The sequence below is a fragment of the Bombus vancouverensis genome, chromosome 6 (genome assembly GCF_051014615.1).
Source record: "Bombus vancouverensis nearcticus chromosome 6, iyBomVanc1_principal, whole genome shotgun sequence".
Classification (NCBI taxonomy): Eukaryota; Metazoa; Arthropoda; class Insecta; order Hymenoptera; family Apidae; genus Bombus; species Bombus vancouverensis.
This window is the reverse complement of record NC_134916.1, coordinates 5,511,347-5,532,965: the sequence shown is the minus strand read 5'-3', so window position 1 is coordinate 5,532,965 and position 21,619 is coordinate 5,511,347. Positions and strand designations below refer to the sequence as shown.

General features: G+C 38.0%; 1 protein-coding gene across 4 annotated transcripts in view; it reads left to right on the top strand.

The window, feature by feature from the left end:
- Positions 1-21,619, top strand: part of Rbp6 (RNA-binding protein 6) — a 777,348-nt gene that overhangs the window by 743,215 nt on the left and 12,514 nt on the right. For 3 of the 4 annotated variants that reach the window (XM_033340909.2, XM_076619578.1, XM_033340913.2), the window contains 4 exons: positions 14,045-14,149; positions 15,226-15,291; positions 19,710-19,987; positions 21,369-21,433. In XM_033340909.2, the coding sequence (XP_033196800.1) occupies positions 14,045-14,149; positions 15,226-15,291; positions 19,710-19,987; positions 21,369-21,410 (491 nt within the window). In that variant the 3' untranslated portion in view covers positions 21,411-21,433. The remainder of the gene's footprint in view (positions 1-14,044; positions 14,150-15,225; positions 15,292-19,709; positions 19,988-21,368; positions 21,434-21,619) is intronic. The other variant, XM_033340911.2, reaches the window with a different exon arrangement.

Genomic DNA, 21,619 nt, shown 5'->3' with positions numbered 1-21,619 from the left:
TCGATTCTATTGTGTTTTTTTTCGAGTCGTCGTTAATGAATGAAACAACGAGTAACAGAACAAGAGAAAAAAAGATAACGTAAGAAAAAGCTGGGATAAAAGACTAAGATCGAACGATCCTGCGAAGGATTGCGAGCCACGATACCGACGTTCACGGCGTGAATCGCGTACATACACGATGTATAGGAGTTTGCGTGCACGAAAAGCAAAAGATGACGAGGACCGAGCTGTCCGTCCTTGGTCTCTCGTACCGTTAATACAGTATTAAGCGAGGAATCACGAGGAAAGCAAATCAGGTTTTAAAACGCTCGCTTGCATGAGTTTATAGTTTCGTAATAGAGCCAGCGACATGAACCCGTACAAGAAAGCATTGGAAGACGAGATGGGAATAAAAAGTATACGGAATGATTGGAAAGAAAGAAAGAAAACTAGTGGACATTGAGGATTTTGCGAGAAACCGACGAGAGAGACAATTCAGTCGCTGGCGTTAATTAAGCTGATGCCAAAGAGAAGATACATCTGTCCTGAGCTTATATATATGTTAACGACACGATGCTTAAACAATATTATTGATACTTTTATGCGTGGCTATAGTTCGCTCGCGTTAACATCACCGTCCTCTGTAACAAAAAAAAAAAAGAAAGAAAAAGGAGAAAAGAAAGAGAAAGAAAGAAATAAGAAACACGAAAGAAGAAATAAATAAAATTGTTTGTCATTGCGATTATTGTGCGAAAAATTTTGATTCTACGTTGCTTACTTTTGTTCATATTTTCGATGGATTTTTATCGTTTATCGTTTATCACCTGAAACGAAGAAAGAGAAAGGTTTTAAAAAAATTGTTAGTTAAATTTCCGCGACATGTATACGTCGATATAAAAAAGAGAAAAAAAACTTGACGCGGTTAACGTTATCGAGCTATGGTCCGATTGTTGCTATTCGTAAGAATTGTTGTTATATCGCTGTGATCGCGCGTGGGTTTCTATAATACGTTGCCCGATCCGGAATCCGATCGATCGACCGCCTTTTGCACTCTCACCGAATTATTTGCGTCGACGACGAGTAAACGAAGTGCTAAAAGGCACCAGCATCCGTAAGAATACTTGAAGACACGCGTCGTTCTCGTCACTCGTAATAAGTTAGAAAATTGGGGAAACGTTCAAAACATTATACCGTCCATGATGATGATGATGATGATATTGAAATGTTTAAATATGGATAATCGCTAAATATTAACGATCGAAATAAGGCGTTTTGTGCAGTCGGTTTTTTCGATTTTTGTCCCCTTAACCTTTCTATCACGTTGAATCATTATCTGAACGCGGAGATTTCGATAATACGAAGATCTGAGTGTCATATAGGAAGGAGATGAAAATTTTATACTAATTTACTCTCTCGACATATAAATCTTTTCGATCGTCGATCGGATAATATTTATCGTCGTTTACATTTTTCAAATGTACATAAAGTATATTTTAATGATCGTTATGGACTAACCTTAACGGACTTTATTATTAATCTCGGACTCGAACGCATACATTTTTATTATTACGAAAGGATATTGTGTTTTTTAAAAGTTTATTTTCTATCATTGCCGCTCTAATACACGTGTTGTTTAAACGGAAATTATCTCAGGAAGTCACTTCAAGTTTTCTTACCCATGCTTACAGATGACGTTCGACTCATTGGCCGATGAGAATTGTATATTATACATACGCGTATATATATCTTTCTTGATGTAAATTTAAAGGGGAAAAAAAAGATAAAACGAAACGCTTCTTCTGTGAAACTTTATGCTCTAACGACGATGCGCCTTGCAAACGATGCTTGTAAAGGAATAACCGAATTTCCGAGACCATCCAGCGAGGTTCGGGCAATTTATTAAAAAACGCCAACGATAAGACGAGAAAACAAATTGATAAGTGGAAATCTGCAGTCACGAGAGTTTTGTAAACATTTCAATGGGTACTCGGTAAAATGAACAAAAAAATGTAAGAAACAAAATATATAAAAAAAACAATAAGATGAAAAGAAACGTAACACCTAATGTCTATCAGAGATATCGCTCTGAAGCAAAATGAGAGAACAAGTTTATTTACACGTGCGTACATATTAACGACACAATGTAATAATTCGCTGAAGCTCTATTATTATAATGATTAAGGATTATAAATAATGAATGTCTGTAATAAATAAAATCTACCACGCAAAACGGATGATATTGAAAGGAAAAACAGAACATCCATCGCATCTTGTATTAGAAGAAAAAGATCTAGAGATATGGAACAAATGCATTGGACATGAATGTTTTAAACAAACAAAAAAGAATAGAGAAGAAATTAACATCTTTCTTCTAATACGAGATAGTGTTTCTCAGTTCGAACTACTATGAGCTAGATAACATCTAACATAATCGATACACTTGTTTCGTGAAATAACTCAGCATTCAATATTCAACATCCCGGGATTAAACTCGGGAAAAAGCATACTCGTGCAATTGTGTATTTTCGAACGAGTGCAGTTCTGATATTATGAGCCAAGTTGGAGGCAGAGAGCAACTTTGACTTGCATTTTCTAGGAGGTACTCGAAACTTACGATGCTGGATTAAGCGTCTCGTCAACGTAATGATATCGGCTGTTACGCAATTCGTACCCTATCAATTAAAAGAAACTTTAATAATACGATTTCCATGTCATTAATTACATATACCAGTTTCTCTAGGAACCCTTAAAAAATAAAAATTCAGTAATATTTTTTTCACACGTAAATTACATACAGAGTGTAAAACTAGTTAAATTACACAAGCTCAGCTTATCCTTATATAATAAATAATATAATTCTTCTATGGAGCTTCATCCAGCAACGAAACAGTAATTCCCACAAACTTAGTGTACATACGTATAACCATAACACGATACATAATAAAGTTCTATAATCGCGATATCTCGGGGAAAAGTGTGCATAATGTAAGATCGGTGATGTCTGTTGTTGGGTAGGAGCGGTCGTGTACCGCGCAGTGGGGCCAAGGGTGGGCCGAGTGTCCGTGAGCCCCAGCGGGGGTTGCACCGGTAAGCTTCAACCCCAAAGTGCCAGGTTGTTCCACCAAGTTCTCGTGTTCTCGCTCGTGTTGACGGTAACCGTAATCCGTAGTACGTAGTACGTACCCAAATTCCACGTATGCAAACACAGATACACACACTAACACCTTCACCTGTACACCTTCACATTGCAAAACATCTCCATGTGGTATCGCATCGTGAATTGGTCTGTTATAGTTATCGATTCGAACCCGGTTTAAACGATAATCTTTAGTGCTTAGCATACTCCATTCTATAACATTTTGATAAACAATACATCTCATTCTTGTAATTAAAGTCCTTTTCTCTTTTTTTCTCTTAGAGTATGTTAGTAAATCCGCGATAACGGCATTGTTGCTCGATCGATAGCGGTAGTTATTAAAATACAATGAGAGTCGGTTGATCGTCGAAAAACGGAGATAATTAGTCGGCTGAAATTAAAACGATGTTATTTGTATGAAAATGATTTGTATGAAAATCACATTGCGAAAAATGAGTACTGTCAAACGTGCCTTTGTTTGGTAATTAATGCGCGTATGCGGAGCTTAAATTTTGTTCCAATATCCGTAGAAAATCCGCTAAATAAAACACGTCTGAGTACCTCCTTTAGAAAGACGAAGTAAATTACGGCTTGCTCCACCGCATAAAATAGCGAATTAAAGTATCATCGAATCTTCGTATTATTTTCCTTCTACATTCTACGTCAATTTCAAGCAATTTCCACCCGTTCTATGCAGCTCGTGAACTCATTCGAAACTAGTGATTCAATTTAACAGTCGGCCAACGGAAATGTGCACGCTCTTGTTTCATACTAAATCGCACTCGCCGCTTAGAAATCTATCGAAATCATTTACTACGTCGCTGAACCACAAATTCAAACAAACGTTCACTGTCCCAAAACCGCACACGATCACATACCATACACGAACTGATTATCCATTAAACATGTCAACTCTTTACACGGTCCACGTTACTTGTTCTTAATTAATTGGATACGAGTCTTTGTTGCCAATTAGTTGTCTTAGGTACCCATAGTTCGAGCATTGTTTAACGATAGTGTTCTATTATATTGGATTGGTAGGATTTTTGGTACACATACTGTTATATACATTTATATATTATATAAACATATTATGTATATTCTTATGGAATGCTTAGGAGACAGAACGTCGTATTTTGTTATTATAGTTTGTGCATCCGTTTGTTCGTTGTTTCGCCTGTGACCATTTCATCACCGAAGTCGACGATCCGGCTTATCGGAAAGATGTCGCGAACGTATCTGCGAATTTAAATAAAAACAACATTTCCGTTTTAATCATGAATCACAACGAGGGGAGGAAACATCCTGATTTCATTCGATCGTTCTTTGACGGGAATCGAACAGGAAATCACGGACACCCGGCCATTTTGTCGGTTCAGAAATATTCGGAATGTAGAGAGCAAGGGGAAACGTAGAAAGAAAGTGCCGGTTCGTTTGAAATTTTTTAATGTAATTGGATTACACCCGCGAAATGGTCGGGTTCGTTGATTTCCGCGGGAAAAAGCTCGAGGAACGCGTGCCCGTATATCCTCGTCGCGTCCCCGGAATATTAATATCGAACCTATTAGAACAGGACGGTATCGACATTGACCGAAAAGCATCTTCTCGATTCGATCTGTTCGCCATTCCTCCCCTCTGTAGTTTTTCCCTCTTTCGCGATGCACCGAAGGAAAAACACATATTTCACGCGCGGACGGAATTTAATTCGCTGAAAAGTTCGTCGACTGTTTTTCGAGCCGGGGCCCGTTGGATTTGTTCAAACGATCATTGATTAAAGGTGATGAAAATAAAAAAGAACGTAATGGAATTTCGAATGTGCTCTACGTACGACGTAATGGAATGGAAATTGAACACACGCAATGAATAAAAGTGTCGATGCAGTTAATCACCGAGAATTTCAACAATTTCCGCGACACTATCGATCAGTTCGAACGTAAACGGTTGGAAAAGAATAAAAAGCGGTAAAAATTGATTTACCGCTCGATCGGGACCTAACTCATCGCGTAATTCGTTGCCTTTTAATTCCCGTCATTATCTCGTTACGTTGCCTTTTAATCATCGCTATAATTAGTATTTCAGATGGGAGTGGAACGCTCCTCGAACCGATCAGAGTATCGAAGAAGCGACTTAAGGGTAGCCGCCGCGGCGAACGATTTCGCGTCGAAAGTTTGGAATTACTTTTCGTCGACTCTTTTCAATCTCCGTTTTCCTTCCTCGCTTACCGCCCTCTTCTCCTTATCCCCATTGTTCGTAATGCATTTCTGTTTCTCCAAACGACTTCTGTTTACTCGAATCGATACAGGATTTCTAAAAACTTTATACTCTGGCTTGACTTTCTTTCCACGGATAACCCTGCGCATCCTGTAACCCGTCACAACGCTTCAGCTTCTTCGATACTTTCCAGTCGGGATAAATTATAATGTCTACATTATATTATAAAATGAAGTTGGTCCCGCGTAACGGAATACGAATTGTTCACGGCCGTATTTTCTTTCTTTTATTCTAGTCACGTAGTCTCGTGTGTTGATTGCTTTTCGTATTTATCGTCGCACATCGTTCCGCGAATGGAAGCGGACGCAGGTGTGATGAAAAACTTGAAGTTCGAGTCGAGTAACGATATAGAGATTAGAATTATAACGAAAACGCGACGATACGTTGTTGTATGAAGTATTCTGAAGAGATGATTGCTTTCTACGTAAGAAAGATAGCGTAAAATATCTCCACTCTTCCTATATTCTACTTTTCTTCATGTGATACTCTCTTCTTTATAGTATCTAGAATAGCCCAGAAGTAATGGTAACAAAAATATTTGACTAATGTATACACATATACATAATTATATTATACTTATATATATATATATTTAAATCCCGTATCTTGTACTGGTGTTGGATGATTGCCTAGCTCATAGTACATAGTTACTTTCCAAGATTTCCAATTTTATTATTCGTAATGAGTAAAGAAGCCTAAACTGCTGCATTAGTTTTCACTAGAACTTAGCCTAACGTCTTTAGACCTGTTCTTCTGGTTTTTCCCTTCTTTCTCTCTTCGTAACGGGAACGTAATCGCGAGAAATTTTGTGTGTATAATACGTATATATATGTAGCATGGAAGAGGAAAGCTTCTCGAATCCTTCCCGAAACGATTGTAAAATCCATCAAGGAAGGATTTCCATTCGTGAATAAGGTGTGGCCTACTCTGAATTATACTCTTACACCCTGGAGTCCCTCGTTCGCGTACATTTTTCGACTAACGTTCTTTCCAGTCAAAAGGATGCATGCATTGAAGCTCAATGTCTGTAGTTCTAGTGAAAACTGAAAACAGTCGACGATTGAAAGAACAAAAGCTTTCCCTTGGTCGCGCGACCCATAGCCAAACGAAAGTGCCAACAGTCGATGAAGACCTCCGTTCGTTTCCTTCCGGGCCCGAATCGTTGCCTTTGGAATTTCTCTTACTTGCAACCACGATATACGTTTGTATCTTCTTTTTTTTTTTTCTTCATAAACGATCGTTTGTATCTCGCGTCCAACATTCTTTTGTTCGCCGGATACGAAGTTATTGTTCTCGCGCTCCTGTAGAAACGCTGTGGAATATCAGCTTCCATGACACGATACACGCGACAGAATTCGTCGCGAGAATTCGCTCCGTTCGTCGCCGTTGCACCGGCTATGGGTCACATTTTGTTATCGCGTAAAATACGGCTAAATTTCGAGTCGAATAATCTCAAAAGAGGAAGGCAGACGTCTGGGACAGGACTGTTGCCGAGATCGATGACGAAGACTACCTCGAAGATGCAGTCACCTAGGGGCGAGTAATCTACCATCTACCTAAACCTACTGTCTCTTAGAAACGTCGTCGTATATACAGTGGTCTTTTATTATTATTATTATTATTATTATTATTATTATTATTATTATTATTATACATTATTCATAGTACTAATTTAGCGTGACCACGACGGGGCGATCGGTCGCTAATGTTTTGTCAATTTATGATTTCTACGCTTCGATTTATGGCAAAGAAATAGATCATTGGAGTACATATATCGTGAATTCGTTATATCAACATAAAATATCGTCCCGTGGTGGTACGAATACGTAGACAACTTAGACAAATCGAGCTGAACGGATATAAATAGCCTCTGGTTAGAAGCAGTCAGTAGTAAAAGAGATTCGTTGTCAACTTGACTTTTGTAATTTAACGTTTACAGTAATTGAACTAGTTAGTGTATAAGGTTGCCAACTAAGCGTACCATTTTTAACAAAATTAATTATCGTTCGCTAAATTAACCTGAATCGAGCTTGTCCGAGTTGCGACAAGACATATGCGAGTTTAACACGGAACAAGGATAGTTGGCAGCCTTAGCGGTGTTTAGGCTATATTAGTCGGAATTTCGACATAAAATAGAACACGTCGACTGACCGTAAACAGTATCTTTATCCATTGAAAGAGAACTTTTAAGTGTCGTCTGAGTTTGATTAAATGGTTATAGACACAGTAGTAATGAAGAAAGGCGAGCTTGGAGGTCGTGGCGGACGTCAAAGGTTAAAAGACAAAAGATTCCGACCACAGCCTCGAAATCGTCGATCCATAGTTTATAGAATAACTTTGATAGAACAGTAGATTAGTATGTAGATAGTATGAGAGTGATATCTTTCTTTTGTGTGTCGTGTGTATATCCGCAGATTTTTAACTGTCCGTATCTTTTTAATACGTATTATACTATATTATTATCCCTTTCTATTGTACTCACCAACCCGCTGTATCTGCGAATAGTGTTTTTTTGGATACGTTTAGTAACTTGAATACCTGTTACCTCGAATCGTTGTTAATGTTTTTTGAATACCGTTGGAGTTTAATTGACTAGTGTATTAGAACGCTAATTATTTTAGTTAATATTTAGCCGAGTGAGACCACAGTTTTTGAACGCGTACGTAGTTACTTAGAGAGTTTCGACGTTGAAGATACTCGATTTATTACATATACTTTTTCACCACTATTTTTATGCCTATCCATACTGTTTCGAAGGTTTATTATCGGTGTATTCGTTCGTTGAATACGTGTGTGTAGTTTAGGATGTGCAGATTGAACCATGTTAAAATTGTTCCCTTTGTTGATGCTTCGCGTTCTCGTCGCTGTACGAGGACATGACCAACTAACAGCCTGTTGTTAATCAACTTATTAACCATCGTCATCATTGTTGATCGAGCGCGTGATTCGTCCAGTGTGTTGCTTCGTCGAGGCTGTACGCTTGAACATATTTCAGGATAACGAGGGTGCTTTTTCGCTGCACGAATGATCGAGTCACGATCAGTGAATGCTTTAAATCATGTATTAATAATGGTACGTGATGCAATCATGTTGCGTTACGTTCAGATATGATAATCGCATACGCTAAACGCCTTTTTTATCTTTTTTTCTTCGCTCGAAATTCGTCGTCACAAAACAATTTCTCACATCAAATTTAAATTGACGATATAAAAATGCATTACGATTTTAAATTATTCTTAATCGTTTTAAATCGTTGAAATTTAATCGTACACCGCTTTTTTCTCCTCTCGTCGCTTCGTGAACCGTCATATTTATGTTTCCTCCGCTTGCATTACGACGCTATCCTTAACTTTCACCGATATTTCAAGAAGATGTATTTTATCAGCAGCGTGAGATATATATTTGCCGTCACCCACTCCTGTCCGAGAAAAACAAATCGGTACTTGCGCTAACGCTATCTATGTCCGCGATATATACATAAGGATGTATAGAAATATTCTGTCGGAGAGACACGTGCATTTTATTGCCCACTCTAAGAATCGTCGGGCATCGTATCGATCGACGGAAAGCAGTTTAGTTTTCTCTGAATATGTAGTCAACGAGATAGCTCGTTTCATTTGCACTTTTCAGTTTAAGAAGGTATTCACGAATCCTATGTTCATTCTCATCCATTGTGTCCAAAACATTCGGCAATTTCGCTTTCCAATTAAATTTCTTATTATTTTGAAACCAGAGAAAACTCGAACGAACGAAAAATTATAGTTTCAATTATTCTCGAAGTTCCTCCGTTCCTTCGTCCACGTCAATTTCGTCCTATTCGAAGCATGGATTTCAAAGTAACAGCAACAGATGTCACGAGTCCATTTCTGGAGCTGTTTTGAGTCAGTGTTAAATAAATTGAAAAATTACCCGATCTGTACTGGCCGACACAGGTTTACCTGATCAAAATTATTCTCCTATCAAGACCTCACAGTCTCCTTGTTGGCCGATATTTCATACCCCACGAGTGGATTTCGCGGTGCAGACCGTTCCCCTCCCGTTATACAGACTCTCGATCGTATCTACGTCAGCTGGAGATACACTTGAAATAGATGAACTCTTGGCCTAGATCTTCATGCGTTTGCCGTTTCGATGAAAACGATCGAATCACATGAGCATTAAGAAGTTCGGTTCTAGATGTTATCGCGTGCATTCTGCACTTGATTTTCCCATTGCGTGTACAAACATTTTTGGATACGAGATACCCTGGGCGCTACCGACACCCTCTCTCTCTCTCTCTCTCTCTCTCTCTCTCCCTCTGTTTTCGTTTTTTTTCTTTCGTGAATTGCGAGATCTAGAATCTCCGAACCAGCTATCTCGGCACATGGCCCCCTTCTTTCTATGAAACGTTCGATAAACGTCTGCGGGCGAAGTTTCCCGGTTCATTTGTCACCAGGCTCTTACAGCACTCCGATTTTCGTCCATTACTTCTCGCGTGTCCCCGCTTTTCTTACGCTACGCTCCCTCAAAGTTCCAGCAACCTCCATTGTTCGAGCGGTTGGATCAGGTTCGATGTGCTCTTATTGCGGAGAAACATATATGTTATTGATTGTATGATTGAGACTAAGTTCCTTAGTGTCTTGTATTAGAGAATTACAAATGAGTGAACTATTATTTAACTTCTATTAACGTTTTTAGCTTTTGTTTAATATGTAATTATTCCGTCTATGGTTTGGGTCTTATTTGACAGATGAATAATTGGTTTCTTCTTAAAAAAGTAATTAATTTAATTGAAGTCAGAAAATTTCAAAAAGAATGAAATGAATACAAAATCAGCAATTAAGCAGGCCAAAGGATACTACAAACGCAGATTACAAATTTACGTATTAAGGGGGTATTCTAGTCTAGAAATTTGAAAAAATCGAAAATTTTTTTTTTCATATTCCCAAAGTTCAGACATTTAAGAATATACACTTAAAAGTATTTTTCAAAATTTCAATTATTTTATGAGTTACAGCCATTTTTGTGACGTGGCATCTGCTCCGGTCCGACCGAAACAAATGAACAGTAGACGGTAGACGTTGTTCGAGTAAACTTATCTCAAAACTTTAAACGCGTTTTTCTCGAAACTACTTTTTTCGAGTTGGCGTGCACGATGTCTCAAGTTCTAATGAACCGATTTATTTGAAATTTGGTGTGAATGTTCTTTATACATTCCTCTATCGCCTCAACCACGCTCAGATCAAAATTTTTAATTTTACTATTTTTAAAAAATTCGGAATAGCCAAAAAACATGCTAAAAAGGAAAATTTTTTTCAAACAGCCGCCATTTTGTAAAAAATATTGTTTTGACTTTTGCAAGGTTCATGATATAGCCTCATCTATACTAATTAAGAATCCGTTCGGCTTTATTGCTTCAGATGACTAGAAGGGTTGAAATCATGCACGCCAGGACGCCCTTTTTTTTGGATCCCCCACTTTGCCAGTTCATAACTTTGTGAATTTTGAGTTTTTTTCAGTTAATTTTTTATGTAATCTTAAAGTGTCAATAAACAAATGATAAAAAAATGGATAGTAAAAATATTTTTTGTTTCGTTTGTACAGAGCTACAAAAACCGCCCGAAATTCATGCCTCTAGACTAGAATACCCCCTTAACGTCAAAACTAAAGTAATCTATGAAAGCAATCTTTCCTTAATCGGAAATGTGATAAAACATTTAAATTTTACAAAAAGCTACGTGTAACAATAATCTTCTTATGCACCAATAATCTCAATCTCACATTCGCTATAGAATTACGTATTTCGTACCACAATCACGGTTCTACAATCAAGAGTGCATCACGTATTCCTCCGCATCGTATGCAGTCTTTTAATCCATATTACTTAATCGGATCGCAAGAGCTTTCCCTGGATCGTATCCATGGAGCTTACCTCTTTTCGTGTGTTACCAATGATGAAATATTGTTTGTATTTGACGGTTTCTTCGGAGTCATCCTCGCGTAATCTAGTGACAAATGCGAACCACGTAGTTCTCTGGTCATATCATTCCCATTTATAGCCGAGGATTGCGTGGTGAGAAAAAGATATGAAGTCATGTAAATTGTCACGCGATAGAGACACGTGGCGAATATTCCTCTGTAACCTGGCAGTGGCTCGAAACTTCCGGCCAGAGTTCGACCGTTCGATAGAGACAAGCCACACCATTAAGCGGCGTGATACCCCATACAAATCACGTCGATCCGCGATTTATGGTCCGTTCACCCCCTTACGCTATCGCGTTATCAGTCCTGCCGGGTACCGTTCCTAAAACGAGATTCCACACTCTAGGAAAACTCTGTTTTCACGCTGTCCGAAGCTGATTTTTTCCTTCCGCGTTAACGTACCATTTTTTTTGCATATTCCTATCATTTTTCGGTATTCATTAATTTTATTCGACTTACTTTACTTTATTATCAAGAAATAATTTAGAGATTTTCAAAATTTGTGCAAGAATTAAAGTTCTGTAGATATTTAGACATTTACTAAATCAGTTTAATTATAACGGGAAATCTGTTTGCGACGCGTCTCCTTCGATCCTCATGAGACTCGTAATGTTTCATTTTCTCGTAAACTGGTTAACCATTTAAGTACATATCTATACTCGGAGTCACTAACCCAATTAACCTGGCGCTAGCTTTTGCGACATATCGTAATGTTTTGTGTTATGTAGAAACTTTCAGCTACTATCGTCGATCTCTTCTTATGTTTATTCTATAGCATCGATGCTTATCTCTAAATAACTTTCCATGTACACAGTGGCTCGGGAAAGTAGATTGGGTTGTAGCTTTAAAACGATTAGAGATAAAAGAAAATAAATGTGTCGTAATTTGCACGCCAATCTCATGCAATTATGCATGCGTATAGCAGCAAATAAGCGATTTCATATTGAATTAATTAATCGATATAATTTTTCTTTGCAATAAATAAAAAAAGTAATATGTACTTTGCGATACGGATCGATTTCTTACATTTTTATCTACTAAATTTCTGTTAAATCATCAGTTTCTAAAAGTTCATATTTTTTAATTTTTATATTAAATATTATAGAAAGGGAAACGATGTCAATCGCTATATCAAAGAATATATAGATAATTCAATTCAGAAAGGAGAATATTTGAACCATACGCGCGCACATAAATACATACTGTTGACAGATCGGACATTTTCTTTCATTTCCGTCCTTTTCGAAGCTACAACCCAACCCACTTGTCCAAAACACTCTGGTATCATCCTGATTTATTTTTCATCCTGTTTACCCAATATCGATGACAATTCACCCCTCGAATCTCCTAAAATCCACGCAAATTTCGAATCAATCAGCACCGCTAACAGTTCCCCGGACATAAATCCAAACGTGGCTACAATTCGCGTGGGTGTATTTCTATTTTTGATGGGCCGTCTTTTCTCTGTGTTTCGTCCATTTTTTCTGCTTTCCGCGCTGCTCTTACCATACGATACGCTTCGCGACGAGTCCACCTTTGCGGACCGTTTTACCAACTTTAAACCATTTACTCGTGGTTCTTTGTGTGATATTTTTTTTCATCTACCTCCTTTTTTTTCTTTGATTCCGAATGGTAAATGCCAGGGGCAGCGTAATGCTCGCGCGTAGGCGCCGTATTTATTTCGTAGAAAAGCGAGCTCGTGGAAAAAATAGCGGAGAATGTGACGTCAGAACGTCCGCATTCATCGCTAGCACAAAACGCGTCGATGTTTGTTTAGCCGGTTATAAAGGATCTCCGATTTTTCTGTCGGTCTTTCTTGCAATGAAAATTCTTTCTTTATTATTTTTTTTTTTTCTTTCGTCTGCCGAAACGAGTTCCACGTTATCGAACGCGTCGGAGTAATTAATGCGCGAAGGTTATCGCAATTGTTCGCGATATGTATTCCGTAGGACCGATATGAATCCACTGCGAATGCCGCATTTGCAGTATTTGTCAATACACGGTTTTATTTTGGTCATTGATTTTTGTTAAAGATAATTACTTATTTCGGGTCTTGGATTTTATAATTATTCTCTTTTAGATTGAATTATTTCGGCTCATAGAATAAATTTCAGACTAGTACAATACATTGAAAAATTCCTAGATGGGTTGATTTTAACGTTATTGGTCTAAGTTTTAAAGTATGAGATTACATAATTAGGAATTATCTTTCATAGCAGAAATAATAGCATTACAACGATTTGTGTCATAGCAAATATCACGACTAAGTAATTAGAAATCTATTCTTAACCCAGAAGTAATTTTTCTGATATTTTCTAAAATTTCTCGTACTATTAAAAGTATTAGAATTAAATATCCAGTTTATATTCAGACTACATTTAACTCTATTTTCAATAATCACTTTTTTAGTCAACCAAATCGATCAATTTTATTAATGTTTCATAAAGATGAAGACTCATACTTTTTGATTTCCTTCTTACGCACATAAACCACGTATAACTAAATCGTCACGTTGTCGCTGTTTCGCCAAAAAGAGCAGCTAAATAAACTCACCATGCCAACGGTATTTTTCTCTCTTTTATCTCGTACAATCTCAGCAGCAAATTTTTTACCAAGATTATTTTTATTTATTCGTCCCCGTTTTTTGTTTTTTTTGCCTACATTCTCAGCTTTCTTCTTGTTCTTTATTAATGTCAGGAGTGCCGGCAGTGTTCTACCACGGAACCGGAAGCGAGAACGCAAGCCGCGCATATACGGAGACACCGATGCAACACGTCCAACGGACTGCACTCCGGAAGAAATGTATGAAGTCGACATTCACTTTGGACTGTGGAAAAAAGCACGCCTTTTTCCCCTCTCTGTCTGTCCGTTTGTCTTCGCGCCTCTATTTCTCTTTGTACATCTGTCTCTCCTTTCAACCGCTTCTTTTTTTTTCACGTTCTCGCAAAACATCGATCATTATCATTACAGTTTATCGGCGCCATGAAACGCAAACGTTTCGTTGATAGTTTCACAATTTCGTTCACTAAACGTTTTTGGAGGCTGGAGCGCTTCTGTTCCACGTCATCGATCGCGATTCATACATTTCTGCCTTCGTCGGTCCCGTAAGCAAGAAATAACAGCGCGGTGAGACGCGTCCAATCGACGAGACGGGGCTGCTGCCGTAACCCGTGCGACAATTGATAGCCATAGGTTCTATTATCACACGGCAAATATTTTACGAATCTTCGAACGCGAGAGTGCGATATTCGGTTACTCGTACGATTGCGAGCACGTGGAATATTCCCAGGTAAATATCGCGTAACGCAGCACGGATGAAAGGGAAAGGGATACCTAAATACATGGTTTATAGTGGACGATGATTTGACCACGCTTTACGTGTTCAAACGTAATCGTTATGATTCATCCAAAATAAAGAGATTAACGACGAGTTTGCGAGCATAGTAAACGTTGACTCGGGTTCCAGTTGGACCAGAGTAGCAAAGGTCTGTAGCGAGGCTAAAGAACGAAAGAAAGGAGAGAACGTTTAATCCGGGGATCGCGAAAGTGTCACGACGCAGGAGGAAAACGTGCTCGCTCGATCGTCGCACAGCGTACAGAGAAGATCAACGACAAAGCAACACACACGGAAAAATCACGTTTCTGTCTTTCTTTCGGCCGTCACTTTGGCGTCACACAGATGTCTCTCTACGTCTTCTTTCATCTTTTCCTTTTTTCTTTTTTTTTTTAACTCTCTCTTCTTTAATCGGCTACAGACAGTATTACATATCTCTCTCTTACTCTCTGCTGAGTGGCAGTAAACGAGAGTAGCGAGAGCGTACGATATCGCGTATAGCCTTGATGTACGGAACAGTTGTGATCAGAGTTTTATGTTTCAGTGGATCTTACCAACGGACAGCTCACCCCCAACAACAACACGCCCTTGCTCACGCAAGCTCTTTCTGGTACGTCTAAAAGTTTACCATTCTTTTCGGCTTCGATCCTACTACCGCTTTCTTAATTTGTCTCGCATCGCTAAAGAGTCTCGAGGTTTATATTTATATGCGCATCATATACTATATGCAGATATAATATGTATTATATATTATATATATCAAAATGCACGGACAATAGGTTCGCTGGGAACGGCGCACGATTTCCGATTCTTGATAGTTTTCATTATCGAGTCACGCGATATAGCGAAAGGCAGTAATGGTAGAAGAGAGAAAGAGGGAGGAAGGGGAAGAGAGAGAGAGAGAGAGAAAGTATGAGCAAGAGAAAGGAAGGAAGAGAATAACAACGATATCAGCTCTGCTTCTTAGCACGAGGTCTTCGTGATTGTTAGATCGAGACGTTACGATATAGCTAGACGGAATCCGGTATTACGACGCCGCTTACAACGAGGCTTGGAACTCGTGTAATTCAATTCTCTTTCGTGATTCGATTCTCGAGCTTTAAAAGAAACAAGCTTTGCATTATGTCTTAATGGCAAATTACGGGGCTGCTTCGACTTCTTCGTATACTTTGAGTAGTGAACAAGCTCGAACCAGTGAATCATACCTACTTGCTAAGCTTCCTGAAGTTTGAACCGTGAATATGTTTATTCTCGGTTGAGCGTTTCCTCGTTCGAGGATACTCCATGCTCGGATTCTTCGATCGGTATATATATATATACAGTCAATTGTCGTATAAATGCATGATTTTTTATGTCATGGATTCTTTCATTTTATGGGATGATCTTGTGCATGATCGATTTGCGTATGATTTCTATTTGTTAAGAAGTTAAGAAGTACTAGCAACTATCATAATTAATAAATTAAACAGCCATTATTTATTTGGTTCGTAAATGAAATACGTCCAGTACAAAATAACAACATCTCCAAATAAATAATTAAGCATTCGAAATGTTCTATCAGACAGAATAAATCAGGTGCAAAGCATTTCGCAGGAAAGTCGTTCCTCTAAACGAGCAAGGAAAAATCCTACTGCAATTCTCTGTAGAATTCTTTACAAAGAATCCGTGCTAATTTCTCGAAAATGGTCACGGTTCAGAGCACTTTTCACGACCCATGCCAGTGAAAGGACTTTCTTCTTAGCTTGTGAATGGTGCGAGGTCGAGCGGATGGCGAAGCAATCCAGACAGCAAGGAATTCTGAAAAATGTCACACATGTAGGACGGCTGGATGCCGACAGCAAATACAACGACTTCAACCCTTTTATTTTTTTATTCCTCCTCCTTCTTTCTCCCTTTTCTCTCCCACCGATCGCAAAATCTGGCCTGATCCTGTCGGCTCCTGTGCTGTTCGCAATCTCCTCTCAAATAAATCAAACTTTTGAATCGTGCTCGACCCACCCCCACCATCCCTCGCACTCCGCATCGACAAATCCAGCCACCAGTAGAAAACTTTCTAACTGGTCGCCATTGTCAAGAGTTTAAAAGCTGAATAGGGTTTTAGATTGTACATCGAGCATTTTCGGTTTGTCATACTCTGCCCCTCTCCTCGTTCTTTTCGTCCTCGCGAGTTTCGAATTCTTCGCGTTCCTCTTCCACCCTCTGTCTGGAATCTCTTCGTCATCTTTGTCTTCGAATTATACCTAGTCCTCCGTGTCGTAGCTACGTCGCGCAATCTCGTAGTGATTCACCTTCCCTTGCTCTTTTTTTCTTCTTTTTTCTTGGAGATCGTCGTTATTGTATTTTTTGTACATACAGTTGCTCACGAGAGTAATCAAACACTTGTAGAAATCACAAAAATATTTAAACACTCAATTATCTATTATAGTAATAAGTCCAAATATTCAGTGGAATCAGTTTCGACACTAATTATATGTATATTTAAAATGGTTATTCTTGCTATATATCAATTTTTCACTAAATATGAATACAAATTTTTTAAGATAAATATTCGAACACTATCGTGAGCAATCGTATATGATAATTGAATTGATAACCATGGAGTGGAGAAAATAGTCTTGATTTTAGGTTTTAAAATATATGTAGTGTTAGAAAATTGGGAATGCCATGGAGTGTGTGGTTGGTATTGAGAAAAGATATGTGCGAGATCCATTCTGTGGTCGCGTACATTAATCTCTTTCGTTGTTTCGCTCGGCCGGTTGGTACAGAAGACTCGAGACTGGAACGCAGCTTTTCGGGCCGATGCGTGGATGACAAGTTGGCAATTTATTCCCTGAAACCTCTGGACCTAGGGCATACAATTCCGGGGTATATTTTAGTTTGTCAGACGTGGTAGCTGCTAATACGAAGAGGAACACGTATACAGCTGATGAATAAGCCGCGATGTCCTCGAAATCGGAACGCGTGATAGTGGTCTCCTTTCGTTTCCCTTGTTATTTCGAGAGACTCGAGCGGATCGTTGCCCGTGTACTTCTGGCCAATTAAGTATTGTCGAGATCGTTGTGCATTGGTGTCACTGTACTAGTTCCATTTTGCCTTTCGAGTGGCTATTATTCTATAAATCAATTGCTGTTTGCTCGACTTTCGTTATCCCTTTTATTCTGGAATCCTTCCTCCTATTATAAAATGCGAGTGCTGGTCTTTTATATTGTTTTTTTGTTTCTTTATTTATTTTCTTTTATCTCATTTTTCTTCGTTTTATAGCATATTCTATTTTGCCCTGAAACAATACCGTACTAACATGAACGCGAAAGATATAGCAAAAACGCGCAAAAAACACGAGTCAGAAACGAAATCGTTCCTCTTGAGAAGAAAATCCGCCACATTATGAACAGTCAAATCACTTTAGAGCTAAATGGCACGTGCTCGACGATATCTGTTTATGTGTTGGTCGCTGTTACTGGCTCGTGCGATTGCGTTCCTTGTCTTAGCGACGTGTATAGTACATTGTATCCATTCTCCGCAGCTCCGATGGTTTTCTGTTGTTCCATTACGCGCAGAGGTGTCTTGTAATCCGCTTATTGAGTATCTCCTTATTTGCTTCTTCCACGTTTTATATGTGTCTGGATCATTTGTTTCCGTAACTGGCGACGTTTCTACACTGTTCTCTCTCTCTCTTTCTCTCTCTCTCTCTCTTTCTCTCTCTCTCTCTCCCTCTTTCTCTGTCTCTCTCTTTCTCTGTATGTGTATCTGTTTTGTGTTGTACCAGTGTTCACATGTTTTATTGGATGTCTATTACGAATTCGTCTTGGTTCACTGGTATAACAAGGAAATGGAAACGTTTCCTTTATTTTTTCTTCTCCTTTTCTAACGGGTACAAATTTATTTTTATACGCACATGTCGCTTATTAATTGAGATGTTCCTTATACTGCGAGATATACACATGTACAGAAACGCAAGTTGTGATATTGATTGCGTGATTTTGTTGTTGATATTGTAAGGCGTGTTTGTTAGCGATGTTAAAAACACATATTAATTTCGATAAGCTTCCCGGTAGTAGGTATACTGATATAAGCAATAATATAGTAATGTCGTTATTAACATTTTAAGAGCGTAAAATCTTTGGAACAGAGGAATTATATAGCTTTTATGAATACTTATGTATGTGTTAATCAACGTGTTTGTTTTTCTAGCTTGCTGTTACAAAAACATGTATAATGTATGATGTTCCAATCAATTATTCAAATGTTCAAAAGTAATTGGAATTTTCGTGTTCGACTTAAGAATTTAACCTTTCGATGTTTAATTTCATATAATAAGTTCATATCATTATTATAATAAGTAGTATATCATTTGATTGGTTGAAACAATTATGTGCGCAAATCTTTTATAAAATTGTATTCTATCTCGCTTCATGGTATCTTACAAATTTCTTCTTTTCCGTGTATTTCCTATATGTGTATAAAATATGTTCCTTCCATATATGTTCAAGCTAAATACTACAAACATTATGCCCATAGCCGCATAGTTGTTTCACCTTTCAACATCAATCAGAAACATTTCGATAATACATTACAATGAACAAAAATAAAAAAATTTACATGCATTTCACCGCGAATCTTCTGCAAATGAGCTAGTAAACTAACGAATCCGGTTAGTTCTTCAAAAGAAATCAAAGTTACAAGAACAGCTGACTTACTCTGCTTTCAAATCGTTTCACATTTAATTCACATGATATCTCATTTGACCGCATCAATTTTCTTTAAAAAATCCCTACTCAACCAATCTACTTACTTATCGGTTGTACCAGCCTTGAACAGACTTCTAACAGACTTCTTGAAGACATGTACATATACTCTCTTTCAAGAAACACTTTCTTTCACTTGACCTTATGTTTTTACTCGCGAAGCACTTGGTTAGCGTTTCGCGCTCGACGAGGACACACCAGCAGCACAGCTAATTGCTTAGTCGGTTGAGGCCGTGGCAGCGCATTGGGGAATATTGAAAAATGACCGGCACATTCGTTGCAGTGATGAACAACTACCAAGCGGCCGCAGCACAGGCCGGATTTCCGCCGGCGTCGCCGCACGCGGCCGGTGGCCACGGTGGGCCACAGGGCCGATCATTTCCTGCGGCTAATTCACCGGGCCCCATCGACATGTATAGTTCAAGCGCCGCAGCAGCAGCAGCTGCCGCAGCCGCGGACTCCGCAGTCGCCAGCTACGTCCAGGCCGCAGCCAGTCCGCAGCCCCCTACGACCGCGTTCCCTGCGATCGCTGTGTCCCGTGCCCCGCTCAACTACAGTCCCGTAAGTCCATTCTACTATCCTTCTTCACGCTGACCTAGGGCCCCATGGAATTATTCATGCTTTGTTTAATCGCAGTTATATTGGAAATCGGAGTTTGAAAGGTTCGCGATGTCACGTGATATGGATTGATTATAACAACGAAATTGGGAATATGGAAGATTTTAAGTTCATTTTGAAGTCAATAAAGGGGAGATAGAGATGGTAGACTATCCAATAAGTGATGCAGACTTTTATAGGAGTTTTATGATATACAAGTAGAGACTTAATAGGTAAATGAAAAACTGTTAAAGAAACTAAAGGAAATGTGTTACTAGTTAATTAATACTAGATTGCCTTGCATCCAATATGTGTATATATAAATATACTTTGAGGACTGCATTACTTATAGAATAATCAAATAAACCGTAGAAAGTTGACTTTAGATCGTCGTGTCAATTTTAGAACGAAATTCGTGAAACTTGCGATAGTCGTCAGTGGTTGACTTATACTACTTGACATCTGGATCTGTTTATAAATAATAGTTTCTGCTATCTTCGCGGGAAATATTTGTACTGCTTTTGATGTTTTTTCTTTTTATTAAAAAGTGCTGAGAATGTAATAATTAAATAAATACACTTTATAAATTACAAATTTAATTACACTTTACTTTTTATATTATCCAATAGTAATTCATCAATCCCGGGCATTTTCTGATTATATTAAATTACGATATTCCTTATTCTACATTCTAGATTCGATTATATTGCTTCTTGGAGAAATATCTTACTATTACATTCTATAACATTCGAAATAACAAAAGAAATTTCATACATTAGAAGGAAATAAAAAAATTGCCATTGTATATTGTACACTGGTAACTAGATGTCTGATATAATTGATATTCTTTTCGTACCGAACGAGTTGGATTGAACGAAAAAATTTTCTAGCAACTAACCCATTCTAACAAAATTATTAGATTTATCTGTGATAATTCTTTTATCCATTCAGTGTACTTTAGAAAAGATATTTGAATAAAATAAAAAACGAAGAAGAGTCGAGAGATTCGAGAGTATGGTACAAGTTCCTTTTCTTTTGTTAGAATTTGCAACTTACGTTGCTGTAGCTTCGATTATAAATCGGTTTCGATTGCTGAGCTTCTCAATTTGCCAATATTATGTTTTTGTATTTTATTCTTTCACTTTTAATTCTTATTTCTCCTTTTCATCATTTGGACAAAATTTTATAATCGAACGATGCAACCTTTCATGATCAAGTATCGCAATTGCACGTAGTTGAAACGATATTTTTGCACCATCTTAAATAACGTACAAAAATAAATAAACTCCTGTCCTTAAAACCATCATATATGAACCTCGACAAAATATTTTTCTTCGTATTTTAGGGTCCTCTAATACCAGCGGCGTTCACTAATGGCTACCATTGAGCCTTGTTAAGATCTAATAACAGGTACGTAGTCACGTTCGCCTGCATTTTAAATCTTTCTATTTAGGCGTTTCATGCTACATAATATTTAATACGTAATAGATCTTCTTAATTTGAAAAAAGTAGTTGTACGGTAATGAAATCTGTTTAATATTAAAATTAAATGTTTCTGAATTATACATAATTATTGCACAAATAGTAAATAGTTAT